The sequence below is a fragment of the Strongylocentrotus purpuratus genome, unplaced genomic scaffold (assembly GCF_000002235.5).
Source record: "Strongylocentrotus purpuratus isolate Spur 01 unplaced genomic scaffold, Spur_5.0 spur5_scaffold_21, whole genome shotgun sequence".
Taxonomy (NCBI): domain Eukaryota; kingdom Metazoa; phylum Echinodermata; class Echinoidea; order Camarodonta; family Strongylocentrotidae; genus Strongylocentrotus; species Strongylocentrotus purpuratus.
In genome coordinates, this window is record NW_022145607.1 from 28,007,679 (window position 1) to 28,021,677 (window position 13,999).

The following is a 13,999-nucleotide window of genomic DNA, read 5'->3' on the forward strand; positions in this document are numbered from 1 at the left end:
TCTGATTGGTCGACATTGGAGTCGTGATTTTAGCCTTTCCCGTAAAGAAACGTAAATGCCAACGACGGTCAAAATTCCGGTTACCATGAAAATAGTAAAAATTTGCTGCGATATCCATTGGTTTACGTTTTAAAATTGTCTATGTGCGGTCGCGTACACCATAGAGTGCTTTTTGACTGCGATTCCCAAATGATGGAAAATTTCAGTAATTTCTCAAGTTAAGATTAACAGACAGTGTCTCGGATTTTCTGTGATGTTTTACCCAATCTTTACTCAAGAAAAAGATACGTAAGAATTCTTGGTAAATTTTTGTATTAATTCGGTATATAAAAGACATATCGACTGCTTTAATATTCGAGGCCTGGCTGTTGGCTCTCGGGGACCCAGGCACACCTCGGGGTCATGGGAGGATGCAACGTCCCTTGAGCCAGGTCTCTCATAGCAGTCGATATACCTATACTAAATCTCTATGACAAATTCGCTCTCAGCCAATCAAATGCCACGATTTCAGTAGCTTATAACAGTCATTGTAACTTATAATTGATAACAGGTTTTGTGAAACAGGGCTCTGGTGCTAGAAGAAGTGGTCAAATTGATACCTCAAATAACACAAATTTGGTAATTTCAGTCACTTTTGGGGCACAAAATGATTATTTGCACTAATTAATGTCCAAAACCAGTCCAATATTTTTGCATTTGATTGGTTGGATTGGACATCCAAATTCAATATAAAATTTTCCCTGATCTCAAAACGATCAGATCCATTGAATGAATTTACAAAGTTCAGACCATTTGGTCATTTCGGTCGGTGGCTCGCGATTTGCTGTGCTGAACTGATTGAAAGCCCCGCGGAATATATCATTCTTTTTTAATGTGTATGCAGTAAACCATCGCAATTCAATTCAATTATATCTTTTCCTCATTTCTGAGAATTTTTTTATAAAAACAAGATCATAAAATGTTACAAAGAGCAGAAATTATTCACATTGCGGTGTAGTAGTAGACTCGTTGAGTCAATGACCCCCTTTTCAATTTTTTGCTCTTGGAAAAAGAACAAAAACCAAATCCAATCTATCATGTCGAAAGCTTCGGATCAAGTAATAAGACAAATAAAATATTAATCCCATTGAAATTACAATGGAAAGGGCCATCAACTCAATTCGAGAAAAGAGAGGAATGTGTTCGAATTCTATTTTTTTTTAATTATTGAGTGCAGAAAGGTATCAAATAATAATGTGGCATTGGCCTTTTTTCTTTCTCTCTCTATTTTCTTCAAAGTGATGAACTAGATAATATGAGGGATTGCGTAAATAAATTGGCACACAGCAATGACAAAAGGAGGCAATTTGTTGATAACCCAGTTTATTTCTGTTGTTGTTGATTAGTCCTTGACTGGAAATGCAGTTTAATAGGGTAATTAGCCCCTTTTTCGTTGGTATTGGCGTTCGAAGGAGGTTGCATAGCTATTGGGAAGCACGGGGACACGTTCCACTCCCCCTTATAATTAAATAAAAGAGGAAAATGTAAAAGAGAGAGAGAGAGGGGGCGGGGATGGAGGAAAATGGAAAGAGATGGGAAGATGGAGAGGGAGGGAGGGAGAGAAAGACAGAGATACAGAGGGAGGGGTGTAAAGAGAGGGAGGAAGGGGAGGTGATAAGAAAATGACAAATCCACCCCCTGATTATTGGCCTTTAAAGTGGCACTAAATCCATCCACCCATTTGAAACCAGTCCTCACGGACCCCCATAATACGAGAGCCCCCCCCCCCCTTGAGTCGCTAGACCCGTGCTACGCCCTTTTTCTTACACACTGTTAAAAGAATTACAGAAAGTTGATTGTCATTGATATTACAACGTGAACACAAGAGGAGTAATTGGAATACATAATACTGCAGAAATTCGCTTTGAAGGTAAAATGTGAACTCATTCAAGAAATACTCAGAAGCTTGAGATAATTAGTTGGTAGAATAAGAAAACGAATATTTTGTAAAGGAGGCCTTCAATACAGGAGCTCAAGCAGTATTCACAAAGAATATGGCAATATAAGTGTGTTCTTGTAGTTGTAATATTGAATAATCATTTCAAACTTCGATTAATATGAAATAAAAGAACAAACTGCATAATAAAATACGCATAGTGAATCAATAATTCATTGCTGTGATAACATTCGACTGTAGCAACGATCGGCTGTTGTTAAATTTTACTTCTAAAGGAAAAAGTTTTTTTAACAATTTATATGGACTTCAAATGAAAAAACATTTTTACTCGAATATTCTATTTCTTCTATTAATCCAGATATTTCCTTCGAAATTGATAAACATGTATTGTATTACAATAAGTCGAAGGTTCTATATATTTCGTTAGTAATAAAATTGCCTTGATTGTATGCATGTGTTCATTTAGACTTAAAATATTAATGTGTTTCACCGACTGCTATACGAAAAAAAGTGGCATACACTTAAAGAGTGTGTGAGAGAGAGAGAGGGAGAGGGAGAGAGAAAGAGCGACAGAGAGGAAGAGAGAGAAGTGTGTGACAGACAGAGAGGGAGAGAGAGAGAGAGAGAGAATTAGAAAGAGAGAGGGTGAGAGAGAGGGAGAGAGAGAGGAGGAGGAGGGGAGAGAGAGAGAGAGAGAGAGAGGGAGAGAGGGATGTGTCGTGTTATGATATTGTGTTGAAGGGCATCATCATCCTGGATGACAACATTGTGTACCAACAAAGCCATCGATCGGGTGAGGGTGCGGGAAGGATCGTCTTTTTTTTCTCTCTCTCTTCCCCCACTGCCTTTTTTTTATTTTTTTATTGTTCTATCCTGTTTTTTCTTTCATTCTTTCTTTCCTTTCATTTTGTCTTTACGTTTTTCTTTCTTTCTTTTCCCCTTTCTTTCAGCCCCGCCCCCCTTCTGCCATTCCATTGCGGGGAGTTGAATTAAAAGTGAGTTAAAATGCATTTAGTACAGCATTTAACTACAGCATCCTACATTGAAATACACAAGGGATGTCAACGTTTGCAATTAGCGTTCAAACAATTTCGTTGCCAAGCAACAGGACATGGCCGATTTCACCGTACCAAAACGCTAGATTGGTTTTCGGTATCAACATGTTAATATTTCAACGATATCAGCATTAGGATGGATTGAACTTATAAATTATTATTATGGAATAGCAGATCAAAACAGAATGTATCTTTTTTTAAAGCAAAAAATGAGCAGGACAAAACATCAACAATTGATCAAAATTATGTGGGACAGAGAGAAGTGCAGCGGCAACAACCAAAAGAAAGAAAAAAAAACAGACGAAATCTGGGAAGCAAGTACAATCTGTTCCGAATTCATTTCGTTATTGATTATTTCTGCATGTTATATCCTCTCTGCCCGAGATTTCGTTTCCTGTACGTTTTAATTTTTCATGAACCAATCCAAATCAAATTAGTGAATTTCGGAAAGGGGTATTTTTAAAATTTGCTAGAACGAGGAAGACAAAATTCTCTACTTACTAAGCGAGATAAGGATAGAGAGAGGGAAGGGTGAAAAATAAAGAGGGAAAGAGAGAGAGAGAGAGAGAAGGAAAGAAATACGGGGATCGAGAGAGAGAGAGAGAGAGAGAGAGAGAGAGAGAGAGAGAAAGAGAGAACCAAATCACTTGTGACCCAATGCTCGCAGAAGAAGAGGACGAACACTGCCCTCTATAATTCGATCTCTTTATTCAATCCGAGGCGTGATTATGGATCAATGAAGAATAATAATGAAGAGAAAACAGGGAAAACAGCAAAAATTTGACTGAACCTTGTATCTTGATGTGAATAAAGACGAAAACCTTACTCCATTATCAATATAATGTGTCCTGTATTTTTCAGAAAATTTTCTTTTAGTTCAAAGTTTAATTATCACAACAACGTTATTCGTATTAAATCTACCTAACATTAAGTAACTATTTAATTAAAATTTTCAATTCATATTAAAATAATTATAATTAAAAATTATTTTGGTTAACAATTGTCGCAATATTGTTTTTTTACAGCGCTCATAATTATCCAGCAAGCAACGATCGAGCTCAAGATACTCCAATATCATCAACCCGACGGTGCTCACAGCATGCAATGAATTCATTTTTACCGATACCTATTTAAACACCTGGGTTGAGAGTGGCAAATGTAGATTCATGTCTTGCAAAAGACACCAGTGCCGCGCCAATAAGGGGTAGTATAGTCGATGGCGGAATGAGAAGCGCTACCCCAACCCCCTCCCCCCCTCCCCCCCCCCCCCGAAAAAAAAACAAACAAACTAGGCCGTAAGCATATAACCCTAATCCTAAAGCAAACCTACTACCTTGTTGTAACCCTAACACAAGGCGATAAAAACCCTGGAGCAATTGTCACCGGGTTGAAGGTAAGATCAAGGGTCAAGGGTTGGATATGTTCATGATAAATTATTTTTAAGAATTTGATGTCATTTCTAGTTTCGTTTCAACTTTTTAGTCGCTTTTTCTTTATTGCTATTCTTCACTGATCGATCACACGACTCGGATTGAATAAGGAGATCAAATAAGGATATGGAGATAAACTTATACAAACATTCACAAGAGAGGGCAGTGTTCGTCCAATGTTTCTGCGAGTATTGAGTCACAAGTGATTTGGTTTGACGAAATAATAGCCCCTGTGTTCTCCCGGGGGAGGGGGATACTCACACATTAAGACTATTGGGGGTTTCCGCTCTAATGGGTCACTTTTTCACACAAAAATCCCTATACATGGGTCCCATTTTAACAAAAATATCATTTTAAATGGGTCCGTTTGGATAGCAAACATCCGAAAATTATGAAAAATGGGCCTTCGAGAAAAATCCCCCAATTTACCTTTAAAAATGGGGAGGGGTTTCGAGGCTTGAGCGGCACACCCCGTGCAAACCAAATCTGAGTACCCCCCCCCCCTCTCTCCCTCTCTCTCTCTCTCTTTCTCTCTTACTCTTTCTTTCTCTCTCTCTTTTCTCTCTTCCCGCTCTATTTTTCTTTCTCTCCCTTTTACTCTCTGAAAGACATAAAATGCAGAAATGATAGATAACGAATAAGAAACAGTCTGTACTTGCGTCCAAGGTTTTTACCTGTCTTTTTCCCCCTTCTTTCTTTTGTTTTTTGCCGCCCCACTCTCTCTCCCACATAATTCTGTTTAATTATTGATGTTTTATCTTGCTTATTATTTTGCTTTTTTAAAATTCTGTTTTGCGCTGATGCACTTCCCGCTGTTCCAAATATATCATTTGATAATCAAGTTAAATCCACGCTAACGCTGATATCGTTGAAGAATAATGACATGTCCACACACAAAAACAATCACTCTAAGTGCATGCCACTTTTTTTAATAGCAGTTGGTGAATCTCATTAATATTTTAAGTCTTAACAATCGAGGCAATTTCATTACTAATGAAATAAATGGAACCTTCGACAAAATGTTATACATTACATATACATCAATTTCGATGGGTCTATCTGGATTGAGAGAAAAATTCGAATTTCCAAGTAAAAATGATACAGAACTTGAGATATAATTAATTTGAAGCCCAGATGAACTGTTTAATATTCTTTCTTCCTTAAGAAGTAGGATAGACAAACAGCTGATTCTTGATACAGCCGATTGTTATTACAGCAATGCATTATTCATTCACTAGGCGTATTTATTATGCAACTAGATCTTTTAGTTCATATTGTTTGAAGTTCAAAATGAATATTCCATATTACAACTACGAGAATACACTTATCTTGCCATGTTCTATGTGAATCATGTTCTCCCGACTGCATGAGCTCCTGTACTCAAGGCCTACTTTACCAAAAAAGCCTTGTTCTCTCTTTATCAATTAAGGACCTCAAGCTACTAGGCATTCCTTGAATGAGTTCACATTTTACTTTAAACATGAATTTCGGCAGTATTACATTTACATTACTCCCCTGATGTGAACATCACTCTCTCTCTCTCTCTCTCTCTCTCTCTTCTCTCCTCTCCTTTCCTCTCTCTCTCTCTCTCTCTTTCTCTCTCTCTCTCTCTCTCTCTTACATTTTCCCCTCTTTAAACACAATTAGATGGGGAGGGCAACGTGTCCCCGTACTTCCCAAATATGTAACTTCCTTCGAACGTTAACACCAACGAAAACAGGCCAATAACCCTATTAAATTGCATTTCCACAATCAATGACTAATCAACAACAACATAAATAAACTGGGTTATGGATTATTGCCTCATTTTGCTTAGGGGCAATCTGTTTACGCCGTCGTTCATAACACATAGCCCTTCATCATCAATTTGAAGAGGAAGAAGAAACAAAACTAGGCCATTGCCACGTTTATATTTGAAACCTGTCTCCAAAAAAAAAAAATGAGTTGATGACTTCTCCCATTTCCAATAAAATTTCGTTGGGATTAATATTTCATTTGTCTCATTTCTTGTTCCGAAGCTTTCGAAATAATGATGGATTGGATTTTGTTGTACTCAGAATTGAGAAAAAAAATTATTATAAGTAAATTGCGATGGTTATTGGTAGGTCACTTGATGTTCTAATGCGAGCTTCCAAAGTAATGTGTTAGGGTAAAAGATTGGATTTACAATCAACTTAGCTCGCGGGTCGACATCCTTCAACCAGTTTAGCGCAGCCAAACGCAAATCACCGATCGAAATTACCAAAGAACCAAAGTGGTCCGAACTGTGTAAATCCATTAAATGGAATTAATTGTTTTGAGATCAGCGCACATTTTCATATTGAATTCGGATGTCAAATCCCACTATTCAATTGATATGACCAAAATATTGGCCTGATTTTGGATAAAAAATCAATGCACATAGTCATTTTGGGCAAATATGTGACCGAAATTACCAAATAGTTGCTGTTAGGGAACAATGTGACTACTTTTTCCAGCACCAGGACCCCGTTGCATAAAACTTGTAATGCATAATAAGTATTAAACAATAAGCTACTGAAATCGTGGCATTTGATTGGCTGAGAGTAAAATTTGTCATCGAAATTTAACAGTTGTTATTGATAGCAAGTTTTATGAAACAGGGCCTAGATCACAGTTTTACATTGAATAGGCACTTCAAAATCTCCTTTGCTGATAATAACGATTGGAAAATAGCCCTTAATGGTCACTTTTGAGATTCAAGATATAAGATTCAAATGATTTTATTTCTCATGCACAACATAACATAATGATATTATTGTAATTATTTTGTTAAAATAAACAAGAAAAATATCCAGTTGATACGTTTCCATTGAAAACACAACTTTGAGCCTTATTATACGTTATTTTCACCCATTTACAAACTATCGGTCCAAAACCAAAGGCTACTAAGACCTTTTTTAAAAACATGTGTGAAACCGGGTCAAACGCTTTTCCAAAATCTATCACTAACAAATAAGCAGGTATCTTATTTTGAGTTGTATGAAAGATCATGTCGTTAATTAACCGAGTGGCTTCACCTTTATTTCTGCTCTTTAGATATCCCACCTGATCAATCCAAATAACTTCTGGTAATACTTTTTTAATTCTTGTTGAAAGAACTTTGGTTAAAATCTTGTAGTCCACATTAAATAAGGAAATGGGTCTGTAGTTTTTAATTTGTAACGGATCTTTGCCTTCTTTATGAATTAAAGTAATTACTGCCTGTTTTTGTGAGTGGGAGAGTTCCCCTCACAAAAGGATTCATTTAAAGCATCGACAACTTCGTCTCCTATTACCGGCCAAAATAATGAGTAAAATTCAACACTTAAACCATCGTTACCTGGTGTTTTGTTAAATGTAATTTCTTTCAAATTGCCATACATTCCTTACTCTGTAACTTTCCCTTCACAAATATCCTTAGAGTCTGGATTTAGTTTGGGTAGATCTGTGAAAAAAGTATCACTAGAATTGGAATATACCGTGGAATGCGCATATAGTTTGCTATAAAACTTGTGTATTTCCTTAATTATATCTCTCTGATCAAAACTTATTTTATCTTCATTTATCATTAGTTTTTCTGACTACTGTTATTCTCTTTTTTGATTCAATCAATTGGGTAAAGTAGTTAGTGTTTGTTTCTCCTCTTTCATAGTACGATGCTCTAGAACGAATTTTAAGTCCTTCATTAATATAATCATAGCATGCTTTTAATTATCTTCGTTTCAGTTCTAAAGATTCAATCTTCTCATTATCTACTGCTTTCAAAAGATCATCTTCAAGGGAGAGTATTTCTATTTCTAGATTCCCCATTTTTTCCTTTCTGCGCTTTGCTTTTTCTTTCGAATATTTTCTGATAAAATTGTTTATTTTCATTTTCAAAAATCCCATAAAACTCTTTTACTTTCTATTTCTGTTTTATAGTCCTCTTTCAGTTCAATGATTGCGGTTTTCATTAACATGATGAACTTTTCATCTTAACGTAAACTATTATTAAATTTCCAATAAGATCCTTTGAATTTGATATCATTCGAAGGTAAATAAAAAAAGTTTTGTCGTACAGCTCTATGATCAGGAGCTATAAATGATATTATATTGCATTTTGACATCATTTCATCTAATTTTTCGGATACAAACCATTAATCAAGTCGACTTTGCATAAAAGGATTGATTTGTCTATACGTAAATTGCTTTTTCATTCCATTTCTCACTCTCCAAATATCAATCAAATGTAATCTATCCACAACATTTTCAAAGAGTCTACCAATATTGAGAGAACCTTTCGTTTACCAGTTCCCATGTAATCCAGGTTAAAATTGCTGATCGTGTTGATTTCACCTCCTATTATTAGCTAATTATTTTTTCCATTGACCGTTGTAAGGTCTTTTTCAAACTCGAGTAAAAAATTAATTTGTTCTAATTCCTTCGAACGAACTGGGAAATATACATTGGCTATTGTAAGCCTTAACCCTTGTATAATGCACTCCATTATAATAAACCTACCATTATCATCTACAATTGCATTAATGACTCGAATATCTAGTTTAGAATCAAATAAAATAAGAACTCCTTCACTATGGTTTATCCCATGACTAAAATACGAACTACCATTCCATAGTGCCTTCCATTCATTTTCTACTTCCTTGGTGCTATACGTTTCCTGTAAAAACACAATATCCGACCGTTTATCTTTACACCACATCAATATTTTATGTCTCTTTAATTTTTCTCGAATTCCTTTAACGTTTAGGAAAAGGAAGTTACATACAAAAGATGTACTTTTATTATCCGTTGATTTTTAAAATATTTCTGCCCTTTTCGTAATCAAATTTGACCCTTGAATATTTAGCGGAGGACGGCGAAGCAAAGTAATATATCTGTTTCAAGTGATTCCTCATGATACGAGAACAATTTACACATTTACCTAAGAGACTGCGATTCCCGCCAAAAATGAGAGTAACCCCACCAATACACACACAACAGCATACCCAAACATAATATACATACACATACAACATTACAATCAGTAAACAAAAAAAACAAAAAAAATCCCCCCAAACACACACAAAAAAACCCAAACCTTACAATTAAAAGAAAAACTACACAAGAAAGTATTATTTCTTGAGTAGTAGCTTTGCAAGACCTTCCCAAGCAAAGACTGCCACAATTCACCCCCTCTTCCTTGAAATCAAATAATCAAAGCAAAAACCCACCAATGTCCAACATACCCATTCCTCTTTTCTTTAACCTGTCAGTATCCGAATTAATGGCATAAAAACAACTTATTGTCACGTCTTCTACTCGACCTTTATAAACAAAGTTATGCTATTAATATATATATATATATATATATATATATATATATATATATATATACAGAAGAAGAAGAAAAAACAAGGAAAAAAACAAAACCCCCCCCCCCCCAAAAAAAAAAAAACAGCTCCATTGTCTGATTTGAAAGTACGAGTCAGATCGACTTTTAAGTTTTGTTAAAGAATAACCTCCATTTGATAATAGGCGTATGATATTTCTTTTTTACCAATATAAATGTCTCTATACTTTTCAACGACACAACAGAAATGAGCTCCTATTCGAAGGTTCAGTATTGTAGTTAATTCGTAAAACTATCAATGTCTAGATTAAGAAGGCATACAATTTGTCAAGGGACTACCACCTTGAATACCTAATGAGCACTTGTTATTCTTGAGTAATAATATTGTTAACATTCAAACACCTTTCTGCAGATAGACACAGCACGTTTTAAACCGTTATACTCTTTGTCATACGATAAGTTCACTATGTGACTGGTGGCAACTGCTCGAGTACGATTTCTCGCACTCGATTACTCGGTCGTACTCGGTCGCCTTTTTTTTTTTTTTTTTTGTCCGGTCACCTGGCACTGTCCAGGCCGACGCTTACGCGGCATGGTACCGTGGGTAAAAATGTTTTCCAGCTCAATCACTGTCTACTCACCACTCAGAAACTGGGCCCAAATGTCCGGATTTTCTGTTTGGACTCGGAGGAAAGATAGTCTGTCATCTTTGGTTTTTAAAACAGCATTGTTACTAGCTATTATTATTATTATTAAATCGATGCCTTCAACTGCAACTCGAAGTAAAATCGCGTGAGTTTTCGGAGTCGGACCTGGGATAGTCTACCGTAGTATAGTGGTGGCCAAAAAAACAAGCCAAAACGTGTAACTGATGTCGCCGGCCGACCGGGCTGTATAGCTGGCAAAACAAATTTCTCTATACGAGAATGTCACGAGGTGTTGCGTTGCGAATATCTGCTAGGGAACATCGAAAACAACCTTTCAGCAGATTTCGCGCCAAAGTCCGATAAGAACGTTTCATCACCGAGTAGATGATCACATTACACAGAGGATTAAGAAGCAGGGGCCAGCACACCAACGCCCTGATGATGATCGAAACGTCGTCGGTTACCATGGAAATATATATTTGGCATATTGTGAAGGGTGCCCATGCCGCGACGTAGGTGCCCGTCACCAAAAGCGTCATGCGTATCGCCTTGTGGTTGACATTCTTCTTCACCACCAGAGGCCTTTCGTCCGGTAAGTCCGGCTCGTCGCTTCCGGCTACTTTGGAGATTCGAGGTGTGAATTCCTGGACCTGGATACGTCTTGCGTGTCTCTCGCTAATGCAGATGATTCGCGCGTAAATGATGGCCAGGATGGGAAGGAAAGACCAGATCAAAAGTGAAAAGATCGCAAGCGAATACGCGATAAAGCTCGGTTCGGTGAAAGACATGATGCAGGCACCCAGTTTGGAGTGTTGAATGATGCCTGGTCCTAGGGGGTTCACGAAAAGTATGACAAGGAGAAACGTTGCTTCAGTGATGACTGCACTTGTGGCGATGATGACAGCTTTTCGCCGATCCATGATGGCCATGTATCGGAGGGGGGAGGCTATACTGAAAAAGCGATCCAGATTAAGGAGCAGCAAACTAGCGGAGGATAGACCGGCGACTAGCGTCAAACCGAAGCCAAAGATCTTGCAGACGACATCTCCGAAAGGCCAATCACCAACGATGGCAGAAGGCAAAGCTGGAAGGATAACGACACCGAGAAGAATATCAGCAGAGGACAAACAGTTGTAGAAGACTTTACTGGCTTCGTTGATGTCAGGTAGGCGAGGGATGACGATGAGGTTCAAGATGTTGGTGCAGATGATCAGGACGGCGAAAATGAAGACGACAAGACCTTGAAGAATATAGATAAGTCTCTTGTCGTCGTCATCCCCCTCCCCTTTAGACCCAAGGGTGTCGTTAAGCGTCTCCATGTCTGGTTAGATCTGCAGCGAAAAGGATGAACGATGAAATAATCGGTAATTTCTTAGTATTGGGGCGCGTTTAATGATGAGAGAAAAAGGGGACACTTATCAGAAAAGAAAAGGAGCATGTGTCAAAATACAAAGAGTAATTATCAAAGGTGAAAATGGGGCACTTCGTACACCCTCAAAAAAAGGCACTCAACTGGGATGAAAAGAGTTTGTCATGAGAATAGGAAATAGGCATTTGTCGACGGAAAAGGGGACCCCATCAGATTTTGATAGGGGCATTTGAAGGAGGTTAAATGGGGCATTTATGAAAAGGGGATAAGTCCCTTATTAGAAAGGAAAACGGGCACGTATCATTGTTAAAAATAGAAATTATCAGAGGTGAAAAAAGGCACTTATCTGAAAAGGGGCAATGACCAGATATGAAAAGGGGCACTTATGTGAATGAAAAAGGGGCACTTACAATAAAGGAAAATGTGCAATAGTTGAAAGAAAATGGGCACCGATCATATTCTAAAGGGGCATTTGTCGGAGGTTAAGGGGACACTTATCTGAAGTGAAAAGGAGTAACTTCTCGTACCTGAAAAGGGTCAATTACCAGAGAAGGGGCAATTATGAGAAGGGTAAGGGGCTCTTTTTTAATGGGTCACTTATCATTAGGAGAAAGTGCACTTATTAGAAAGGAAAAGGGGCACATGTGAAAATATAAGGTACGCTTATCCGAGTTAAAAAGGGGGTAGTTATTAAAAAGGGAAGGGGCACTTATTACAAAGGAAAAGGGGTACTTGTCAAAGTAAAAGAGGCACCTCTCAGATTTGAATAAGGCAATTATCAGAGGTGAAGGGGGCACTAATCAAAATTGAAAAGAGGCACTTCTCGTACCTAAAAAGGGACATTTACTAGAGATTAAAAAGGGCACTTATTGTAAAGGAAAAAGGAAACTTGTCGAAGGAAAAGGGGCACGTGTCCTAATAAAAGGGGCACTTATCAGAGTTGAAAAGGGGAAGAGGCACTTTTACAAATTAATAGGGGCACTTGTCAAAGTAAAAGGAGTACTATTTATTCCTATGTAAAAAGGGGAACTTCTTACAAAGTTAAAGGGGCACTTTTCGGGTGCTTGAAAAAGTGGGGGCCTCTGAGTAAATCTATTGAAATATTTCGCGCGATTCCCTAACCTGCTAGCTGCTATCTCTGATCTTTCTTTATTTTGTTTACAGTGCGTCAGGAGGCGCTGATTGCCCCCTTATCCATCCTACACATACGCTTGTATATATACCCCCATGATGATTTATGTTTCCGATCAATACTTTGCCCCAGCACCAACAAAACACTGGAACAGATTAACTCCAAAAAGTGTCAAAGATCTCGTGAAATTCTTAAAGAAGATCTTCCCTTTAGAAGTATTACATGAATAATTCTGCAAGATATCATCACATGTACTAGCTTAAATCTATCATGATCACTCCAAGAGTCCAAACGTAGCAAAACTAAACATATCACAAATTTACACCGCCTCACACATGAATTGACATGTAAGCATGAGTTGTAAGAATGAATATACCTTGGTTTGATGTCAACACAAAGCAGAAAACAGGGTGAATAATGATTGCTGAGATAATTCCCATTTCGATAACATCAAATTTTGAAAACATAAATGATCGTTTTTTATTTACCTGTTCGAGACGTGGAGAGGATGGCAAGAGAGATATCAGAATACAAGCATCAAGCAACAATAAAGAAGATCGTTGTTAAATGTTCGTTTTTTAAACTGACTTCAGTGACTTCGAAAAATAGATAAATGAATATTGAATCGTATCCGCATCTCCGAGAATTCACTAACGATATGGACAATTTTCCTGCATTAAACAAACACACCAAAATAATGTCGTCTGTAACGAAGTGAAAAGGTTCTCCAGAACGATTTGCCTGTATATAAACAATGAATTTGTTAATCCTGACAAGTCAGGAACAACTGGAAAATGCGACGCCAGGGCCCGAAAAGTAATAATAATAACAAGAAGAGTAAGAGCACACATGCCATGTTCATCTACCCTAACAACCTAATTAATTAGCGCCTCAGACACATCGCCAAACCGATATTGATTCGACCGCCAAAGTGAAAGAAATAAATAAAAATGAAAATGGAGCGTAAAACAATGACGGCTTTGGTATCAACAATTGTGGGATGTGTTGTTGGTTTTACATGATCAACTTTTTCTGATCGATTTCACACCGTTTTTTTGTCACAATGCAATTACTCAACGTTATCTTTAACATCATCATAAT

The 13,999-nt window shown here is 37.3% G+C and overlaps 1 protein-coding gene across 1 annotated transcript; it reads right to left on the bottom strand.

Annotated features, from left to right (window-relative positions):
* Window positions 1–10,666: 10,666 nt before the first annotated feature.
* LOC100888096 (beta-3 adrenergic receptor-like) lies at window positions 10,667–11,716 on the bottom strand. The gene has a single exon (XM_003726304.1). The coding sequence runs from the start codon at window positions 11,714–11,716 to the stop codon at window positions 10,667–10,669; it is 1,050 nt and encodes a 349-aa protein (XP_003726352.1).
* Between the last annotated feature and the right edge of the window lie 2,283 nt (window positions 11,717–13,999).

What these genes read in the sequence shown, in the direction of transcription:
- LOC100888096 (XM_003726304.1), bottom strand. Translation starts at nt 11,716, where the DNA reads ATGGAGACGCTTAACGACACCCTTGGGTCTAAAGGGGAGGGGGATGAC.